This window comes from Manis pentadactyla, chromosome 5 (assembly GCF_030020395.1).
Source record: "Manis pentadactyla isolate mManPen7 chromosome 5, mManPen7.hap1, whole genome shotgun sequence".
Classification (NCBI taxonomy): Eukaryota; Metazoa; Chordata; class Mammalia; order Pholidota; family Manidae; genus Manis; species Manis pentadactyla.
The window spans coordinates 38,846,247-38,868,901 of record NC_080023.1 but is presented as its reverse complement, the minus strand read 5'-3'; the positions used below and the strand labels follow the sequence as shown (position 1 = coordinate 38,868,901).

The following is a 22,655-nucleotide window of genomic DNA, read 5'->3' as shown; positions in this document are numbered from 1 at the left end:
AGTCAGGAAGGGAATATTAATGATGGAGGAGAAAGCTGGATGGTGTTCCATTCTTCCCAGAACCAACTAAATAGGAGAGCAAATGTTTGTTTAGGTTGTAGCATATTAGATTCTCATTCAGAAAATGGTGATTAATAGGTTAAAAAGAAAAGCTTGAAATATTTACAATATAAAGGTTTTACTCTCCTCACAGCATCTGCAAAGCAAAGAAAAATTTACTTTAAATTAACAGTGTCTGTTGTTGTGAAAACTGCATCATCTAGGAAAAACATCCGAATTTTTGGTTCATAACTAACGAAACTGAAGTGTTTGGCACATATTGACTCTGAATGGATAATGAGAAAAACATATCAGCATACTTATTTTTGTTCTTCCTTTTAAAGTGTCTAACGTTGATAACAACTTGAAGAGATAAACAACCATTCTCCCTTACTAGGATGTGCGTAACATTGTCTTATGTGCAGAACGAAAAGGGAAATGTCTTTTTTTTGTTCAAGTTGTACGTTTGGATTTTATCACCTTAGATAAAATGGAGGAGGAATGAGACAGATCAAACACAATGATGAAAGTGTACGATTGGACTGGAATTACAATCTTAAAATCAAAATGTCTTTGCTAGCAAAAGCCCTGAGGGGAGAACCTCAAATCTTGCTACATTCCCGCACCTCCTAGGGAAAGAGTTGCACTGTTCGTAGATGTTCAGCAGATCTCTTTATCTTCGGGGGAAATGTAAACTTTTTTAAGAGCTGTTGACTGAGTTTGGTCACTAGAAGGGTGGACGCCTGTGAAAACAGGTTAGGGAGAAGAAATGCTGAGAGTGAACGGGAGGTTTCTCACGGTGTAGAGTCTGCAAAATAACTTCACCGAGTGGCTAGCGAGAATTCTCCAGCTCTCGGGGCTTTGAGGGAAATTGGTCTTGATGCAGGAGTGTGAAGAAAAGAATGCTCTTAATAGAGGGCTCAGGAAATCAAAGAAACTTCCTGATGTCGGGTTCCACTCAATATGCCTTGAACTTGGTGCTGCGTGGATACGCTGATGACTAAGTAAAGGCGTGCTAAGTGCCCTCGCCCTCCAGCGGGAGCGGTCCCTCTTTACCTCTCCTCGGCAGCCACCTCGCTCCGGTGTCGGGGGTTTCGGGGGGCTGGAGGCAGAGCGAGGCGCCGGGGATCTAGGGCCGCACAGACGTGCTGCCTCCCGGCTCCGCGCCAGCACCTACCGGCAGCCCCCACCCCCAGGAGCCTCGGGGCCTCCGGCGGTCCCGGTGGGCGGCCGCGGGAAGCAGCCCTAGGCGGGGCGTGGGCGCCGCTCCTGGGCGCGGCGCGGGCGCGGGGAGCGGCGCTCGGGGCGCACACGGGCTCTCACGCCGCCCGGGGCTGGGCCGCTGCAGGTGCCCGGCGGGCGCCCACCGGGGTCGGGGCGGGGTGGGAGTCCCGCGTTCCCGGGAACCTCGGCAACGCTCCTCCCGGGTCTGGCTCCTCCTCCTCCAGGCGCGGGGCTCGCGCCCGCCACTGCCCGCGCTCCCCGCGCCTCCGCCCGCGTCCGCCTCCCGCGCGCCCTGCCCGCGCTCCCCCCGCGCCTCCTCCCCGCTCCGCCCGCAGCGCCACTACGGACGCCTTCGCCTCCTGCTACTCCTCGCGCCGCCGCTGCCGTCGCCACTCGCGCTCCCCTCCGGCTCCCGCCGGTGCGCCGCTCCCGGGCCGCTGGGCTGCTGCAGCCGGCCTGTCTGTCTGTCTGTCTGTCTCTCAAGTTTCCTATCTTCTCAAGATCCGGGCCGAGGGAGGAGCACCCCCAGTCCTGCTTGCTGTTTCAGGTAAGGTCGCACAGGCGGTGCCAACAGGGCCCCCTTCCCCTGCCCTTTTCCCTACCAGGCACGGTCATCTCTCCGCACCCTGTTCCCGACGCTCGCCGGACACCGAGAGGTTCAGGTCGCCCCTCCTCCCCCGCACATTTGAAAAATAATTCCGATACTCATCCCCAGAAGCGTCTTTGCAACTACGGTGCGACCCGAGACGCCCGCGCGGCCGCACGCTAGCCTGGCTCTCTGCTTGTCTCCAACTTCGCTCGGCGGCTGCCGCGCCTCCCTGCTCGCCGCTCGCCGGTGCTCCTCGGCTCTCGAGCAGCGGCCCGCCGCGCCGCTTCGAGCCGCGGAGCCGAGCCCCGCTGCCTCCGAGACGTGGTCTTGGGCAGCTGTGGGTGGGCAGGGAGGGAGGCTATTTTATTCGATTTTATTTTAGAGGGAGCAAAGAAGTGAAAGAGAGAGGACTGCAGTTCGCCGTAATAAAAAGAATCAGAAAAGTGGGCTGGCTTCCCCTTGCTTTTCCCACTGTGGCTGCGGGGGTGGTCGTGGTGGAGGGGACCGCTGCATGAGGCATCCACCTCTCCTGCCCTTTTCCCCTCTCCCGTCAGCCTAGGCTCTTCTCTGGCTCTTATAGCAGTTCAGGGTCCCGTGTGTTATCATTGCATGTGTGTGTGTGAGCTCAGAACAGGGTGTGCTGGCGATGGAGCCGGGGGAAGTTCCTGGCAGAGCAAAGTCTGTGTGGTCATCTTGCTGTAAAGAGAAAAAAAAGAAAGGAAAGAACAGAAGAGACACCCCCACCACACACGCCCCCAAATCATCACTTCTTACAGACTCCACTGGAGTAATCTCCATAGCTTGAACTCCAGTTCTCAAGTGAAATGACATTCTGTTGGGCTGTTTGGATGGTGAGACTGAACGTAATTTTAAGTGCCTTTTGGTTTTCTTCCGTAGTTCTACAAAGAGCGGCAATGAAGACAAAATTGCACATCTACAACGTACAATTGCTGCTTCTTGTTTTCCTGTTACGGGACCCAGCGAGGTGAGACATTTATTTATTGTATTTGGCTTTTAAAATTAAGGATAAAGGTCTGTTTCTTGAATGTCATCAATGCAGGTGTAGCTTTTAGATGCTTAAGTATTTTGAAGAATCATTTCTCATAAGAAAAGGTTGTACCAGGAAACTGAACAATGAAGTAGCAGACTATAAAAAGTTCACTGCCTCTTGTTTTTAGCCTTAAAATATAAAAGTGAACAGAAACAGTTTCTTTTAAAAAATCGCTGAAAAGAATATTCTTTGAATGGCATATTCTTACAAGGAATTGAAATGGTTAAATTATATGCACTTATGACGCTAAAACTCAGTAAAAGCGCCAAGTTTTCTTTTAAGCTAAACAGAAAAGCACAAGCTAAAACGATTTGAGTGTCAACTTAATATTTTCTTTCTTTCTTCTTCTTTTTTTTTTATGGTCTTGGCACTTTCAGTCAACGTAGAAAACCCAAATACTAAATGATGTGTGAGTCTTAAACCTCTAGGTGGAGGTAGTATACAACTTCACAATCACAAACAATAAAACAAAAGCTTGATTCATTAATCAACTTTTCATATTACTGATTTAGGGATATTTTATTTCTAAAATGGTTACTGTTTTAAAGAGTACTTGCTTTAAACATGTAACTGATTTTGTTTTGCCTATATTCTACAAACCTGAAATAAATTTTTTATTGCTTTCAATACATCATCAGAAAAGCTGTAGTTTTTTCTGATATTTTTCATCAGTCAGCATCTTTTATTTTTTACCTAAATTTAAGATATGGTTTTCAAGATACCAGAGGATTTAAAATATAAGATTCATAAGAATGTTCATGTAGCTATTCCTTTTTTAAAAAACAATGTCCTTATTATACCTTTATTTTCCTTCCAATTTTCATTTTCCTAACCAAGTAGTTATCAAAGTATGAAAATGCCTTCTAGACTGAGAAGGACTCTCTTTAGAAAGACTTATTTTTCATTGGAAAATAGCTCCTCATTTAAAATAATAATTTTGAATTTGGGAAGAAAATGTAATTTGTGATTAAAAAACACTTTCCAGTGAAAATTTCTATGTGGAACTTTATGACTATGATGATTATTAGTTTTAAAATTCATGTAAGGTAATATAGAAACTTTTGATGATGCAGGGTATGAGTACACTTGCTTACATAATTTTTAAATGACCTTATCAGTGTTCTAACATTTTCTCTGCTCTCAAGGCAGTATTTATTTGAAGTTGGTCACCAATTTTTTGATATATTATGACTATTTTTAGCTGCTAGTTGTGTAATCATTTAAATGCAAATTGACTCTGTCAGTGGTATTTTACACAATACACCTTGATCAGAATGCAATTATGTGTAATCTTTGATTTTAAAGGAAAGAACACACCATGGTTTATTAATAATCATTGACAATCTTCAATACTTAGCCATATTTCCCTCTACTGGTTTTCTGTTCTGTATTTGACCAGTAATGTTCATGCCAGTATTTTATTCTATTATATAAATGATTCTTTTTTAGGACCAGTAATTTAAATCTCTGAATCATTCTGGGGGAAAAAAATGGCAGTGGAAAGGGACATTCTGTTTTTTTACATCCAGTTGCTTCTGCACCAAATTTCTGGATGTCACAAAATCAGGTCTCTGGCTTTCTGATGGTGAAATAATGGAGAAAATCACTGTTTCTAACCCTCTTCTGGTGATATTTTAAGACCATTTGTTCTTTCCACAAATTTGTTCTCCTCTCTCTCTCTCACTCCCCTCTCCCCCCCACATAAAGACGCACACTCACACACTCACACACACATGGCTGGCATGTGCCCCTTTAGGTGACCCCTATCACTCTCCTCAGAGACCAGTCCGGAGGGTAGCCCCTCCGAGGCCCTCTGCAGCTGTGTGTGCTGCTGGTACTGCCAGAGCCCATCTCTACTTCTGGCCACAGTGGAGCCTGGAAAACAGCCAGCGGAGTTTCCCTGATGTCTATATTGCACTTGGCCATTGGGTGGAGGTATACCCAAAGTAAGGAAATCATCCTGGTTTAAAAGAGAAAAAAACATAAGGAGAGAAAGAAAGATATTTATGAGGAAGATAGAGAAATTTTGTGTCTCCAAGAAAGCAGTTTATTTTCCAATTAATATTCAAATCATTGATGAACTATGTCAGGTGTCCCTTTGGTCACTGTACCTTTCTAAATGCAGGATAGCATTACTAAGGTCTGCATGTGATTATCTGTGATCATAATATATTTTAGGGAATGGATTTTGGAAAAAGATGAATATTCCACACAGAATGTTAAGTGGTAGAAATCTGAAATAAACATCAAACTTTCTGATCATCTAGTATTTACTATCCGTTTCAATAGTATGTTTACCTTCCCATTGACATACTGGTATTTATAGAGGTGAAAAAAGAAGGAAAATGGGTGCCACTAATAGCTGAGGGAGGCTTAAAATTCAAATAAAGGAAGAAGAACATGTTGGCAGTTGCAAAATACACATATGTATATATATATCAGCTTGTAAAATTATCTGTTTAGGTTGGTGCTGGCTAACATCCAAGAAGATGAGGCTAAAAATAACATTACCATCTTTACAAGAATTCTAGACAGACTTCTGGATGGTTATGATAATCGGCTTAGACCAGGACTGGGAGGTAAAAATAGTTTTACTTTTTTAAATGCTCACAAAATAATGCCTTGAAAAGTTAAGAATAATACCTGTTTTAATACATTTTACATATGAATGCATTGCCATGTATTAAAAAAATAATGTTTATTTTATAAACCTTAATTTCTATTATCTGTAATTCCTTTTATACACATATAATGTATTTAGCATATCTTTCATAGAATGTCTAAAGCCACATAGAGCCCAGACTTACCGCCTGGATAGTTTTTAAATTCATTTATTTATAATGGCTTAGTTTTTCAAACTTAGAATATGTTAAAGTAGAACATCACTGAGCAGAACAGATATGCTTGTGTGTACTATCATTGGTTTCTTTCACCACATTTTCTGATACCTATTTTCACACCAGTATAGATATGCAGAAATTAAGGAATGTTAAAAAAATGCAAAATAATATCTGGGTTGTATTTCAACAAAAATACTTTTCAGGAGTCTATGATGATATTTCTTTACACAAATATCATTTCTGAAATATAACACAAGTTTGGCATTCTTGGAACTTTCAAAGACATTTTAAATATATATTAGCTGGAGGCCTAAGTTTATTGGACTGTGGCACAGCTTGATTTCACATTTGAAGATTAATTTTCAACTCAGAAAAAAAAATCTGTTTATATCCATAAAGGTAAAAGAAATTAGGCTTGGCTAATATGCTAAATTTTAATTATCCTTCAGCATGGCTAGGTGATCCAAAGGAGATTAGGTGAAAAATAGGGTAGGTAATTACTGAAAGGATTCAGAGTTAAAAGACTGTTACTCATCAATGCTAACATGATATATATGTGTGTATGTATATATATATATATATATATATATACAGTTTAACAGTTAATTTAAAATTAAGACAAAGTAATTGAACAGTTGATACTAATCACAAATTGGTATAGATAGGCTGGTTATTACCAACTTGACAACTTTGCAATATTAAGTTGCTTATAAAGATGTGTATTGATAAATGCCTGAATGTAAATACTTCCTCTGAGAAATGTAGCTGGTTTTAATTGCATATATGTTTGGCAGTTGTATGGTTTGGATTGTCCAGGAGTCAAAAAAAGTCAGGAAAAATCCAACCAGTTGTGAAATAATATGTCATTTAATGCATTCAGTTTTTGACTTGAATCCCTAAGTGATGCCTATCATTTCAAGAAGACGTGGGTGGAGGAAGATGACACACTGTACCTCTCAAAGAGAATCCAAGTCTTTAATATACACATAGTTTTCTAAAGGGAAAAACTAGAAGGAAAAGAATATTTCTTAGTAATTAATATGTCTAATGAGCTTGGATATAAGAAGTCACTGTCCATGTTATCGTATCTGACAATGAGCTATCGCCAAACCATAGAAATATGCCTAGCACGAGGCCGTCATAATTCACGATGATGCTGTAAGAGGTAGATGGCACTAAGGCAGGTGTTTTTCCTAAGCCATAGGTATTATTTTTAAATAAGTCATGTGCTATCAGAAAACCTTACTATTTGAGCTAGACCTTAGATTTTTGTCTCTTTTAGTTTTTAGGGGAACTATTTACACTGTGTGTGTGTGTGTGGTTGTAGTAGAAGCTACCTGTGCAGGATGTGGGAATTGTGATCTCTGCTGTCACATTTCTTTTATCATATCTCTTACATTTTTTTTTACTTCCAGTGTCAGCAGTTAATTGGTATAGATAGGCTGGTTATTACCAGCTTGACAACTTTGCAATATTAAGTTGCTTATAAAGATGTGTATTGACTAAATGCCTGAATGTAAATACTTTTACAGAGATCCTCATCACCATATTATTTGGGTTAATGCAGTAGACTCAGTGGCTCTTCCTGCCTAATGACTTCCCACTCCTTTCTGATAGTGGACACAGGCTAGTTAATTTTATTCTTACAATGCTTTTTGTATTTCACTCTATTCTCTTCATCAGATACCTTCCGTAGTTCCCATTACCTTTTGGTAGATGGCAGTGAGGGGTAGTGAAGGGAATATAGGCCTTGGAAGCAGATGCATCTAGATTGAAATTTATGCTCCAGCCTCACACAAATCTGTGCCTTGGTCAGATAATCTGTTTCCTTTCACTTAAGATGGCCATGATATATCTATTTTTCTCCCTTATAGGTTTGTTGAGAGGACTACATAAATGAAAGGTACGCAAAGCAGGTGCCACATATCAGCATTTCAATGAAGATCTATTCCCACCCACCAGCCTTAGATTCCTAATTTGCCAATCAAGGTTTTCTGCAGTCTACTTCCCTGGCTTCCTTTTTACCTGGCCTCCCATCCCTCCTGCACTTCAAACACATCTCCTCGTTTTCTCTTGATAATCCATTAACGTCTGCTCCCTTGGCCTTTGGCCATATGATTCCTTCTCACTGGATTTATTTTCCCTCATCCTCTCTGGTGATCTAAACCCTACCTTTCTTATAAAGACCACCTCAATGCTGGTCTTCTTCAGCAAAGACCTTTCATAACTGAATTAAAGCACTCAGATTCAGTTTTCTCTCTGTTGAATTTCTTTGGTGGTTGTTGGCTCTATATCTTGTTTGGTACTTATTATGTGCTATCTTGGATTATTTATTGCCTTTTTATGTGTCCCTTGTTAACTTAACAAGATTGTAAGGTCATTGAGGCAAAATATTGTGTCATAAATCTTCTCTGCTCTCAGCAACTAAATATTGATTTGCATATTGTAGCTATTAAATAAATGTTGATTGCTTAACGTTTAATAATTTGTAAAGTGGGGTTACTCATATCTAGCTGACCTTTTTGTTAGGAATGTTGAGGTGATATGTTGAGTGTCATGCTGCAGGAAGGTGGTGTGCCTTAGTAAAGAGAACATAACTTTAGACTGTGGAGATGTAAGTCAAATCCCAGCTCTGGTACTGAGCCATCCTGGAAACCTTTCAGTGCTTAACCTTTTAGCCTCACATTTGTAATATATAAAATGAGATTAGTAATACTATTCTTAGAGATTTTGATGAACATTAAATAACAATGATGTATGAAAAGAATTTAGTACAGTGACTGGCATGCAGCAGAACATTAATAATTAATAAGTTAAAGACTTCAAAAAACTTTCTAAATGTACTGTTGTAAAATTTAAATGCTTATTATGATTACTTCTACACCAAAATTTTTAGCCTGAATATTTGTATGTCATTTCAAATAGAGGTTCAAGGAAATTAATTGGATCATTATGTCCCAGAAATTAATAATAAAGAAAAAAAAGTGAATTTGATTCAATTTTACTATATCAAACTGAACATGTCTATTGATGGAGAATCTGGATAATTAATCTCAATTATTGTTTTCTTTCCTTTTATAATTTTATATAAAAGAGTACATAGGACAGAGCAATCAGTTTTGCACTATGAGTAAGAAAAATTGTTCTTTTCACCTGGCCCTTTCTAGACCTCACCCTAGAGAAGTTGCTTAGACATTCTGAGTCTTGATTTTTTTTTTACCTTTGGGAAGGTGGGAATAATAGTATTTTCTTCTGAGAAGAGTAGGATACTTTGGGATTCATATATGTGACAAAGATTATACAATATGTTGAGTAATACAATTTTAAGATATTTTATGATTAATAACAGATCCTCTTCAAAATGTAAGTCAGATCAGTCCAGTCAACTGCTCAAAATCCAGCAATGGTTTCTACTTCATTCAGAATGAAAACCACATTTCTTGTGGTGGCTGCCAAGGCCATGCATCATCTGCCTCCCTATTCTTCCTTTGGCTTCACCTCCCTGCTGAGCCTGCTGCAGTCACACTGGCTTCCTTTCTGTCCTTTGAACACACCGGCTGCTCTTTGGGGCATTTTTCCGGGCTGTTCCCTCTTCCCTGGATATCCCTTGATCCCACCTTCTCAATGAGGCCTACTCTGTCTAACCAAATAAATACTACAAATCTGTCCATCCCTTAGCAATTCTAATCTCCTTATAGCTTCATTTTTTTCTTTAGCATTTATTATTTTTAATATACAATTTATATAATTTAAAACATGTATGTACATTTCATATGTAATTTATTTGTTTGTTACCATTATGTCAATTGCTAAGTTTTGTCCCTTTTGCTAGAACGTATGTTCATTAAGGTCAGGGATGTTTGCCTGTTTCATTGCTTGGTTTGCTGGTGTCTCTACCTCAGCATCTAGAATGGCACCTGGCACATAGTAAGCATTCAATTAAATATTTCTTGAGTGAATTTTAATTTTATTCCTTAATTTTATTTTTTTAGTGTGCTACTTTGAAATCAACCATAGAACTTACCTTATCTTTAAAATCAGTAGAGCAATTATTATGTAATTATCACACTGGTCTTTCACTCTTAATGTCAGCATATTCGTTGCTGACTTCTTGGTAAGTTGAAAGAGTTATTACACCAGTTACTGCAACTCCTGAACTTATGCCATCTGTGATTCTGCCTTGAACTGTGTGATTTTGGCTGATTCATTTATCCCAGATGTGACTTACTTTACTCATCAGGGAAACCAGAGGTGAGGGCCCACTTATTCTACTTATCTCTCACAAGGATATTATGCAGCTGAACTGAATTAAAACCCTTAAGGAAGCATAATGTGATGGACAATCGACAGGCATTAGGATTGTCAGTAAGAGCAGAGGAGAACATCAGCTACAAAGAGAACCTCATCTTGGGGGTAGTGACTTTGAAAACATGCCAAGAAAATACTGGCAGGTTGTGCGCCCTTGGTAGGCATACTTCCTTGTGCGCCTGGAAGCCTGAGCTGGGTTTGCCTTTATATCTTACCTACCAAGACCGTACATTCAGATTAGCTAGAACTAATAACTGAATTAATTTTCTCTTTTGTTCTCATTTTAGTCATTGGCGCTAACAATTCGGGATAACAAACATGGATTTTTACATTCCATAACAGGCTTTCAAATTGTTAAATGAATAAAAGGAGCAGCATTTGTTTTTTGGACCAATTTCACGGGGTCATTGGAAAAATGAACATGTAGACAGGCCTCGTTTATTTATGACAGCCAAGGTCCACACTGCTCAGCAGTGACAACTATTAGGAATGACAAGGCTTGGTATCAAAATTATAGATTCAGTCTGGAAAATCTAGATTGAGTACCATGCTTAACTGCATTTTGAAAGGCTGTTTTGAGGAGGTTGTCTAGATAGACTTCTTCCCTATCATGCTCTTGTTTTATACTCCGAAATCTCAAAGAAGCTTTGTGTTTAAAGCCATGAGAAACATGATTTCAGATCATAGACTTGGGGACTGAGGGTCAGTTTCCAACTTCACTCTTCGATATTTATCCTCAGGCTATAGAGAGATAGATGATGACATGTTTCTGTGAAAGTTGCTATTCCCAAATTTACAAAAATAAAATATAGGCTATTCAGTGGGTAAAAATTAATACAGAAAAATATGATATCTCCCAGAACCTAAGAGGGATGCTGACCTCAAAATAGCATCATACTACTTTATAAAAGTGCCTAAGATCAATGCCTCTGGATACCAACACCTTTGGATTTGAATTCTATTGCCGACACATGATAACTACAAAACTCTGAGCATGTTGCTCAACCTCGCCTTGCTTTGGATTCCTTATTTATCAGTGGGTCTTTATTTGGAGTGTCTGGCAAGTAGTGGAAACTTACTACTGTTATTGTTGGTCCCATTACTACTACTCTGAAGGCCATAGAGGGCATCACCCAGTGTTTCACTTAATTTATCAAAGCTATTACTTCTAAAAAAGGATACATTTGTAGCACATAAAATCCAGTTTTAAAAAAAGGAGACGTTTGTGTTTCTTATACAATTTGTTTCATTTTATAGACATAGCTTTGTATATATATAGAAAATCTCTGGAAAAAAACCACAGATGAAATACAACATACTTACTGTTTTTATAATTATCATGACATACAATTTGGCATCATCAACTCATAATACTGAATTTGCTTAGCTTAAAGTATCAGAAATATATTTACAGACTAAAAACCTAACTATATGACATTCATAATGATTTTAGGGATGTACATGTGAAAGCGTGTCCCCCACCCTAACCTAGGATGTAGCGGGTACTTGAATGGCAAGAACGCTGGGTTTTGCAGCTGTAGAGTGTCAGCCTGATGCTTGACAGCATCATAGGAGGTGAGGGGTGGGGGAGGCACCTGGAGGGAGGGAACACACTGAGAATAATCTGGGATCTCTGTATAGAATTGGAACAGGGAGGGAGGACAGGTTGCGAGATGAGCAGAAAGGAGGAGACTAAGTATTTCTAGTCTCAGATGAAGGCGGGGTAAACTCCAATAGTGGGGCCTCTGCTTCTTTGAAAAGCTGTGATGTGGGGCATTTTCCTTCTCATTCAGCACTTGTGATTGGAACTGGTGCTCACAAAGAGATATGAGATAATCCAGAAACTAGTCCCTCTTCCCTTACTACCCAGCCTTCTGGGGTTCCCACCATTCCCAGAGTATAACCTTCAGAATAAGCCTTAGGCATAAGAAGATTTCACACCTTTCAGCCTTTTTCTCTGCCACCAGCTCATCTCCACCCACTTGAGTTTGCCTAAAGGTCACAGGGAACCCTGTGTGAGTGAGGAAATGGAAGTAAGTCAGGGCGATTTCATACAAGTGTGTAAATGGCTTTTGTAAAAGTGTGCATGACTCTTGTCAAGTCATTTGTCATTTCCTATTTAGTTAAAATTATTCTGTGGGAGGCATGAAACCGAGAAAGCAGAAAGGCACTGGCTGCCTTGGGTGGGCTGTGTCGGGAAGGGAGGACACTGGACACGACTTCCAGAGTCAGTTCCTTCAGTTCTGCCTGGGGCCTGTCCTGCTCTCCTCCTGGGATGGAAGTAGAATGGGCATCATCGCAGCATGTGCTAGCTTCCGCTAGACACAGGGTGATGGGGAGCACAGATATTTGGATTCCTTTAATATTTCGAGGCAAGACGGAGGGCCATGTTCGCACTGCTGCACCTCCACCCCCAGTGCTTGTCCTCTCCCGTCAGGTGGCACCCAGACAGGTGGCTTCAGAAACAGCTCGAGCCAGGTGGTTTGGCAGAACTCTGAGGCTTATTGTTGTCACTAGATATATAGCTGTTGAGTCTTTTATTCAAAAGGCAGACTGAGTAGCTGGCAGCAACGGTGTGCATTAGATTGGATGGTGGCACTTTCTTCCCAAACAGCATGTTTCTGGCAAAGTTCAAGGTGACATCATTGAAATGCATGACCAGGGGAATACTACTCATGTTTCAGTAAACAAACACTAAGGCTTTGTTTTCACCTTAAACCATTTTTGGTTAATAGCAGTTTGTTCTCTCAGCCATTGCTGTTAGAAAGGTTGCCCTCAGTCATGATTTTGAGGGATTGTTATTTTTGCTCTTCCAGGCGCAAGCATGCCTTACTCACTGGATTGTTTTCCCTGTAGCATTTAAGCTCAGGTGCAATCAAAATTTTCCTCCCCTCTCCATTTAAAACACAGTGGACCAATTGGACCAGAAGCATGACTGATCCATTTGTGCTGGTATTATTTTTTGATTGCTACAGGTCAGTCATATTGTAGAAATCTGTAATAGGTTGTGGAGATGGCCAAGTGAACAGCTTGGCCAGTCAGCAATTCATTACTTTTCAATGTGTTAACATGGAAAGAGTCAAATTAAATTAATCTAGTATTCTGTTGCTTTATACATGTGTGTTGAAGGCTTATGATGTGCTAGGCACTTGGCAGTATGTAAAGGTGTGGTGTGGTGTTGGTTTCTGGGGAATGGAGTTCCTCAGAGAATAGATAAAAGTAGGTAAACTATGATTCTCCAAAGAACTGAAATAGTATAACACAGCATGTCTCATTATAAGAACATGGTACTGAAGTTGAGAGATGTAAGAAATCACTTTTCCTGGTACCACGTAATTGGAGTTAGCCAAGTCTGTTTCCATAAGGATAGCTCATTCATTCAGTGGTTTCTTACAATGGCCAAGTATTTGCTGGGTTCTGATTTAAGTGCTAGGAATACCTTGACGAAGACCCAGTCTTTGCAGAAATTCATATACCATATTTTGGCTCTTTCTGCCTTTTGAGTATTCTAGAGATTGTTTTTTTCTTTCCCTTCTTAGTTAAGAATACTGTAATAACCCTTTGTTTTCTTTATTGAACATTCTTTATTGTCTTTTCTCATAAAGGGAAGAGTGATTTCTGGTGTATTTACTGTTAGGCTGAGCATTATGGTATCTACAGACAAGTGTAACATCTTGTCTGTGCATGTCTGTCTGTGGCTGTAGCAGAGTGTTGAGACTGTTTATGTTAAGGGTGGCATTCCCACACATAGTAAGGGAAGTGCTAATTCCAGTTGAAACTTCTGAGTACTCCTAGTTGTCTTTATTAAGAAAACTTTTTTCTTCCTTACCTTAATTTTTTTTGAGCTACAGGTGAGTTAAATAATAACTACACATTCCCTGTGAAATAAAAAAAATTACATAAGGATTAATATAATGAGAATTAAGTTTATTTCTTTTGAATTGTTAAAGAGCTGACAACAAACAGAATTCTGAAAACTTGTTTTTAACTTGAAATATCTTCATTCGTCAGGGTACAAGTCTTATTTAACAGTAGTGCATAAGAATAAAATGAATGTTAACTCTAAAATAATTGCCTATTTTTAGAAGCTCATCAAATTAAGGATATCATTTATAAGACATCCCTTCAAATTCTCCATGGAGGTTTGCATTTTAAGTAATAGTTTTCATGTCTTTTTATGTTTTAATTAAACTTTTTAATAAATTCCAAAAATAGCATGTCAAAAATTATGAGTTCATCCCTATTTTAATTTGATATGAGTTGTGATGTCAATTTTGATTTCATATTTTTTATTTCCTCTTGTTTATTTCAATATTTAAGCAATGTTAAAAACAAAAAAAAAATTCACATAAAATTTTAAAAAATAGTCCTCTATTATAAGAACATCCTTTTTATAAATATCTTTATTAATATTCAGGATGTTAGTTCTTTTTCAAGGGAATGAGTGAAAAATGTGGCACAAAGATTGTTCCAGGAGTGTGTGGGTGCCATTCCTTCTGCATTAAAGTTTGAGAATATGTTCAGTTAGGGTGCACCAATTTGATTTAAAATATAATAATAGAAAATGTAAGGTTTTTTCTTCTGGCTTAGTATCCATAGGAAAACTGTGTCAAAAAGAAGATTCTGCTATTTTCAATTATTTTATGGAGATGGTTAGCAAAGTCTAATAGATTTTAGGAATGTTTCAAGAATGTGATGCAATGAGTAGTACAACTGGATTCTGTCTCTGAGTAGAGGAGTAGAGTTAAGTCACAAGGTTGGGGAAAGCTGAAGAAAGGATAAAAATTATAAATGTCACCTAATAGCATTTTCAAGCCCATTGTTTAGGTAATGTTTTGCAGTGCTACTTACAGTATTCTACTAAGAATTAGGGAGGCATTTGACTTACGTTAAGAAGGTAAAAAGACAAGTATCAAATGATTTCACTCATCTGTGGAGCCTAAGAACAAAGCAAAAACTGAAGGAACAAAACAGCAGCAGACTCACAGAACCCAAGAATGGACTAACAGTTAACAAAGAGAAAGGGACTGGGGAGGATGGGTGGGAAGGGAGGGACAAGAGGGAAAAGGGACATTACGATTAGCACACATAATGTAGCGGGGGTGGGAGTATAGTAACTATAATGTTGTTCAAGTAATTGTACATTAACAATATCAAAAAAACAAAAATTACAAAAAAAAAAGAAGGTAAAAAGATCAGGTGCTTTCAGAATGGTGAGTGTTAAAAGCTTTCCGAGACAGAGACATCTCCAGACTTGAATCAGAGGAGTGGTTTGGATGCGGAAGACAAATACCATGGGGGACTGAAAAAAAGGATGAGAGATTTCCAGTTTATTCTTTTTTTTTTTTGAGAGGGCATATCTTATATTTATTGATCAAATGGTTGTTAACAACAATAAAATTCTGTATAGGGGACTCAATGCACAATCATTAATCAACCCCAAGCCTAATTCTCAAGAGTATCCAATCTTCTGAAGTATAATGAACTAGTTCTTACATGGTGAACAAATTCTTACATAGTGAATAAGTTCTTACATGGTGAACAGTGCAAGGGCAGTCATCACAGAAACTTTCGGTTTTGATCACGCATTATGAACTATAAACAATCAGGTCAAATATGAATATTCGTTTGATTTTTACACTTGATTTATATGTGGATCCCACATTTCTCCCTTTATTATTATTATTATTATTATTATTATTTTTAATAAAATGATGAAGTGGTAGGTAGATGTAAGATAAAGGTAGAAAACTTAGTTTAGTGTTGTAAGAGAGCAAATGTAGATGATCAGGTGTGTGCCTGTAGACTATGTGTTAATCCAAGCTAGACAAGGGCAATAAAACATCCACGGATGCAGAAGATTTCTCTCAGAACAGGGGGGGTGAGGTTCTAAGCCTCACCTCTGTTGATCCCCAGTTTCTCACCTGATGGCCCCCCTGCGACTGTGCCTGTCTTAGGTTGTTCCTCCCTTGAGGAATCTTACCGTCTCTGGCTAACCAGTCATCTTCTGGGGCCATACAGGGAGATGTAAAGTTGGTAAGTGAGAGAGAAGTCATATTGTTTGAAAAGGTTAGCTTTTTACTTCTTTGCAGATTTATGCCCTGTGGCTTCTATGCCCAGCATTTGTCTTGAGGTATCTTTAGCACTTGGAGGAATTATGATACTCGGTAAATTCGATATGAGGCACGAATTCTATTTAAGGGTTGTAATTAGGAAGGAAGAAGAAAAGCTATAGAGGTAGCAGACAGAAGAAAACATGGGAAGATTATTTCTTTGCCATGTCTTCTTGTAGAGTAATTTAAGCATGTGCAGGTTTTAAACTACTAATTAAATTGCGCACACACATTAACATAATAGGAATACAGTTACATAACAAAAGCAGATCTATAATTACCAGCCATCTCCAGTGAGGCCAAGAAAACCAGTTAGGCACCTTAGGCATTTGTGAAAATTTGTCTATGATATGATGGATATTGTCCAACTGTACTTGAACAGTCTGAGAGAAATCAGACAAATTAAAACAGCCCATTCCTGGGAACTGTTCACATCCCATATGTTCTTTTAACAGTAGATAGTCTGTAGTTGTAAGACTTTGGAGCGCTACAACTTGCACTTCTCCTAATTCTTGGTTGAGTTCCAACTGTAGATCCAGTCAAATTTGTTGTTTTACTGTATACACAGGCCAGCTTAGATATCTCCTTCTTCATTCCAATGGCAAGTCCAGGAACTGGTGGGATGAATGCAGCTACAACTGCAGCATCGCCTGGATCTTTGTTGAGGTTTTTTCGATGATCATCCTCTGGTATGACTCTTCCAGAGAGTGCTGATGTTCGAAGTTCTTCTTCATATCGTATCTTAGTTCATTTTTGGGGTAGCCAAATTAGGCTTTGATCCTCTGTATAAACACAAACAGACCCTTTGCCCACACATTGATATGCCCTTTATACCATTGTGTAGAACTCATTGGAGGTCACCACATAGGAACTGCCTTTTTTTTTTTTTTTAAGAGAAAGGAATATTATCAGAAAAGTGTACCTCCATAGCCGATCATCTGACACCCTTTAAGTGATCAAAATTAAGGATATTTAAAGCATGCATTAATCGTTGATTTACAGTTAGTTTTATCCTATCATGAAGTAATCCCCCTTTTCGTTCTTTTTTTTAATTTTTTATCTTTAATCTACACTTACATGAAGAATATTATGTTTACTAGGCTCTCTGCTATACCAGGTCCCCGCTATAAACCCCTTTACAGTCACTGTCCATCGGCATAGCAAAATGTTGTAGAATCACTACTTGTCTTCTCTGTGTTGTACAGCTCTCCCCTTTCTCCCACCCCCCCATGCATGCTAATCTTAATACCCACCTTCTTCCTCCCCCCCTTTATCCGTCCCTACCCACCCATCCTCCCCAGTCCCTTTCCCTTTGGTACCTGTTAGTCCATTCTTGGGTTCTGTGATTCCGCTGCTGTTTTGTTCCTTCAGTTTTTCCTTTGTTCTTATACTCCACAGATGAGTGAAATCATTTGGTATTTCTCTTTCTCTGCTTGGCTTATTTCACTGAGCATAATACCCTCCAGCTCCATCCATGTTGCTGCAAATGGTAGGATTTGCCCTCTTCTTATGGCTGAGTAGTATTCCATTGTGTATATGTACCACTTCTTCTTTATCCATTCATCTACCGATGGACATTTAGGTTGTTTCCAATTCTTGGCTATTGTAAATAGTGCTGCGATAAACATAGGGGTGCATTGGTCTTTCTCAAACTTGATTGCTGCATTCTTAGGGTAAATTCCTAGGAGTGCAATTCCTGGGTCAAATGGTAAGTCTGTTTTGAGCATTTTGATGTACCTCCATACTGCTTTCCACAATGGTTGAACTAGTTTACATTCCCACCAGCACTGTAGGAGGTTCCCCTTTCTCCACAGCCTCGCCAACATTTGTTGTTGTTTGTCTTTTGGATGGCAGCCATACTTACTGGTGTGAGGTGATACCTCATTGTAGTTTTAATTTGCATTTCTCTGATAATTAGTGATGTGGAGCATCTTTTCATGTGTCTGTTGGCCATCTGTATTTCTTTTTTGGAGAACTGTCTGTTCAGTTCCTCTGCCCATTTTTTAATTGGACTATTTGATTTTTGTTTGTTGAGGCATGTGAGCTCTTTATATATTTTGGATGTCAAGCCTTTATTGGATCTGTCATTAACAAATATATTCTCCCATACTGTAGGGTTCCTTTTTGTTCTATTGATGGTGTCTTTTGCTGTACAGAAGCTTTTCAGCTTAATATAGTCCCACTTGTTCATTTTTCTGTTGTTTTCCTTGCCCGTGGGTGTATGTTCAAGAAGAGGTCACTCATGTTTATGTCTAAGAGGTTTTTGCCTATTTTTTTTCCATGAGTTTAATGGTTTCATGGCTTACATTCAGGTGTTTGATCCATTTTGAATTTACTTTTGTATATGGGGTTAGACAATGGTCCAGTTTCATTCTCCTACATGTAGCTGTCCAGTTTTGCCAGCACCACCTGTTGAAGAGACTGTCATTTCGCCATTGTATGTCCATGGCTCCTTAAATGAATATTAATTGACCATATATGTTTGGGTTAATGTCTGGAGTCTCTAGTCTGTTCCACTGGTCTGTGGCTCTGTTGTTGTGCCAGTACCAAATTGTCTTGATTACTATGGCTTTATAGTAGAGCTTGAAATTGGGGAGTGAGAACCCCCCTACTTTATTCTTCTTTCTCAGGATTGCTTTGGCTATTCGGGGTCTTTGGTGTTTCCATATGAATTTTTGAATTATTTGTTCCAGTTCATTGAAGAATGTTGCTGGTAGTTTTATAGGGATTGCATCAAATCTATATATTGCTTTGGGCAGGATGGCCATTTTGACGATATTAATTCTTCCTAGCCACGAGCATGGGATGAGTTTCCATTTGTTAGTGTCCCCTTTAATTTCTCTTAAGAGTACTTGTAGTTTTCAGAGTATAGGTCATTCACTTCTTTGGTTAGATTTATTCCTAGGTATTTTATTCTTTTTGATGCAATTGTGAATGGAATTGTTTTCCTGATTTCTCTTTCTATTGGTTCATTGTTAGTGTATAGGAAAGCTACAGATTTCTGTGTTTTAATTTTGTATCCTACAACTTTGCTGTATTCCGATATCAGTTCTAGTAGTTTTGGGGTGAAGTCTTTAGGGTTTTTTATGTACAGTATCATGTCATCTGCAAATAGTGACAGTTTAACTTCTTCTTTACCAATCTGGATTCCTTGTATTTCTTTGTTTTGTCTGATTGCCATGGCTAGGACCTCCAGTACTATGTTAAATAGCAGTGGGGAGAGCGGGCATCCCTGTCTAGTTCCCAGTCTCAGAGGAAAAGGTTTCAGCTTCTCGCTGTTCAGTATAATGTTGGCTGTGGGTTTATGATATATGGCCTTTATTATGTTGAGGTACTTGCCCTCTATTCCCATTTTGCTGAGAGTTTTTATCATGAATGGATGTTGAATTTCGTCAAATGCTTTTTCAGCATCTATGGAGATGATCATGTGGTTTTTGTCTTTCTTTTTGTTGATGTGGTGGATGATGTTGATAGATTTTCGAATGTTGTACCATCCTTGCATCCCTGGGATGAATCCCACTTGGTCATGGTGTATGATCCTTTTGATATACTTTTATATTCGGTTGGCTAATATTTTATTGAGTATTTTTGCATCTACATTCATCAGGGGTATTGGTCTGTAATTTTCTTTTTTGACAAGGTCTTTGCCTGGTTTTGGTATTAGGGTGATGTTGGCTTCATAGAATGAGTTTGGGAGTATTCCCTCCTCTTCTATTTTTTGGAAAACTTTAAGGAGAATGTGTATTATGTCTTCTCTGTGTGTCTGATAAAATTCCGAGGTAAATACATCCGGCCTGGGTGTTTTGTTCTTGGGTAGTTTTTTGATTACCGTTTCAATTTCTTTGCTCATAATTGGTTTCTTTAACTTTTGTGTTTCTTCCTTGGTCAGTCTTGGAAGGTTGTATTTTTCTAGGAAGTTGTCCATTTCTTCTAGGTTTTCCAGCTTGTTGGCATATAGGTTTTCATAGTAGTCTTTAATAATTCTTTGTATTTCTGTGGAGTCTGTCGTGATTTTTCCATTCTCATTTGTGATTCTATTGATTTGTGTTGATTCTCTTTTTCTCTTAATAAGTTTGGCTAGAGGCTTATCTATTTTGTTTATTTTCTCAAAGAACCAGCTCTTGGTTTCATTGATTTTTGCTATTGTTTTATTCTTCTCAATTTTGTTTATTTCTTCTCTGATCTTTATTATGTCCCCCCTTCTGCTGACTTTAGGCCTCCTTTGTTCTTCTTTTTCCAATTCTGATAATTGTGATGTTAGACTATTCATTTGGATTGTTCTTGCTTCTTCAAGTGTGCCTGGATCACTATATACTTTCTTCTTAAGACTGCTTTCGCTGAGTCCCACAGAAGTTGGGGCTTTGTGTTATTGTTGTCATTTGTTTCTATATATTCCTTGATCTCTATTTTAATTTGTTTGTTGATCCATTGATTATTTAGGAGCATGTTATTAAGCCTCCATGTGTTTGTGAGCCTTTTTGTTTTCTTTGTAGAATTTATTTCTAGTTTTATACCTTTGTGGTGTAAAATGTTGGTTGGTAGAATTTCAGTATTTTGGATTTTGCTGAGGCTCTTTTTGTGGGCTAGTATGTGGTCTATTCTGGAGAATGTTCCATGTGCACTTGAGAAGAATGTACATCCTGTTGCTTTTGGATGTAGAGTTCTATAGATGTCTATTAGGTCCATCTGCTCTAGTGTGTTGTTCAGTGCTTCCGTGTCCTTACTTATTTTCTGCCTGGTGGATCTATCCTTTGGGGTGAGTGGTGTGTTGAAGTCTCCTAGAATGAACGCATTGCAGTCTATTTCCCCCTTTAGTTCTGTTAGTATTTGTTTCACATATGCTGGTGCTCCTGTGTTGGGTGCATATATATTTAGAATGGTTATGTCCTCTTGTTGGAGTGAGCCCTTTATCATTATGTAGTGTCCTTCTTTATCTCTTGTTACTTTCTTTGTTTTGAAGTCTATTTTGTCTGATATTAGTACTGCAATCCCTGCTTTCTTCTCGCTGTTGTTTGCCTGAAATATGTTTTTCCATCCCTTGACTTTTAGTCTGTACATGTCTTTGGGTTTGAGGTGAGTTTCTTGTAAGCAGCATATAGATGGGTCTTGCTTTTTTATCCATTCTATTACTCTGTGTCTTTTGATTGGTGCATTCAGTCCATTTACATTTAAGACTATTGAAAGATATGTACTTACTGCCATTGCAGGCTTTAAATTCGTGGTTACCAAAGGTTCAAGGTTAGCCTCTTTAGTATCTTACTGCCTAACTTAGCTCGCTTATTGAGCTGTTATATACACTGTCTGGAGATTCTTTTCTTCTCTCCCTTCCTATTCCTCCTCCTCGATTCTTCATATGTTGGGTGTTTTGTGCTGTGCTCTTTCTAGGAGTGCTCCCATCTAGAGCAGTCCCTGTAAGATGTTCTGTAGAGGTGGTTTGTGGAAAGCAAATTCCCTCAGCTTTTGTTTGTCTGGGAATTGTTTAATCCCACCATCATATTTGAATGATAGTCGTGCTGGATACAGTATCCTTGGTTCAAGTCCCTTCTGTTTCATTGCATTAAATATATCATGCCATTCTCTTCTGGCCTGTAGGGTTTCTGTCGAGAAGTCTGATGTTAGCCTGATGGGTTTTCCTTTATAGGTGACCTTTTTCTCTCTAGCTGCCTTTAAAATTCTTTCCTTGTCCTTGATCTTTGCCATTTTATTTATTATGTGTCTTGGTATTGTCCTCCTTGGATCCTTTCTGTTGGGGGTTCTGTGTATTTCCGTGGTCTGTTCAATTATTTCCTCCCCCAGTTTGGGGAAGTTTTCAGCAATTATTTCTTCCAAGATACTTTCCATCCCTTTTCCTCTCTCTTCCAGTTTATTCTTAATTACTCATAGAAGACTTTAGATTCTGAAGCAAAGGATGCTAAGTTACTACTCAGATATTTGGGTAGGACAATCCAAATTTATTCAATAAATTAGATTAATTTTTTAGAAGCATTTGCAATAGAATTAAGCAAGTCAGCCCTAGTCAGACTATTAGGGTAAATTGAATAAATTCATTTTTTTTAACCCTGATTGCATAGATAAACTCTCCCAATTTCTCAAGAAAGGTAATTGTGGGCTCAGTATGCCAGCCAGGTTTAAAAGGAAGATTGAAGTTTGGATTCCAAGAGAGTGGGAGTCTTAATTAAAAGAAAATGGAATTGCTCAGGTTGGATAGAGGGACATACGGGAGGGTAGATTTGATTAGGTATCTAGGGCATGTGAGAGAATAATCATCCAAGCTAAAAATGTGAGGCTGATGACGGTGCTTTGTGGAATAGCAAAAGAATCATCCAACAGGTAAGAAAGGAATAGAAACTTTAGAATCATAAGAGAGTAAAAGGGGTGGATTTAGGTGGCGAAAATGTTACAAAGGAATGGGGGTGAACGCAGAGTCATTTAGAGGAAGTTATCATAAGAGCATTTCTGGGAGGACGGTAAGTTGCTTGATGACTAAAAAT

At 38.9% G+C, this 22,655-nt stretch overlaps 1 protein-coding gene across 2 annotated transcripts in view; it reads left to right on the top strand.

Moving 5' to 3' along the window:
- The first annotated feature begins 1,082 nt into the window (after positions 1–1,082).
- Positions 1,083–22,655, top strand: part of GABRA2 (gamma-aminobutyric acid type A receptor subunit alpha2) — a 135,936-nt gene continuing 114,363 nt past the window's right edge. For both annotated transcript variants that reach the window (XM_036892541.2, XM_057502190.1), the window contains exons 1-3: positions 1,083–1,810; positions 2,750–2,837; positions 5,367–5,482. In XM_036892541.2, coding sequence (XP_036748436.2) covers positions 2,767–2,837; positions 5,367–5,482 — 187 coding nt within the window. In that variant the 5' untranslated portion in view covers positions 1,083–1,810; positions 2,750–2,766. The remainder of the gene's footprint in view (positions 1,811–2,749; positions 2,838–5,366; positions 5,483–22,655) is intronic.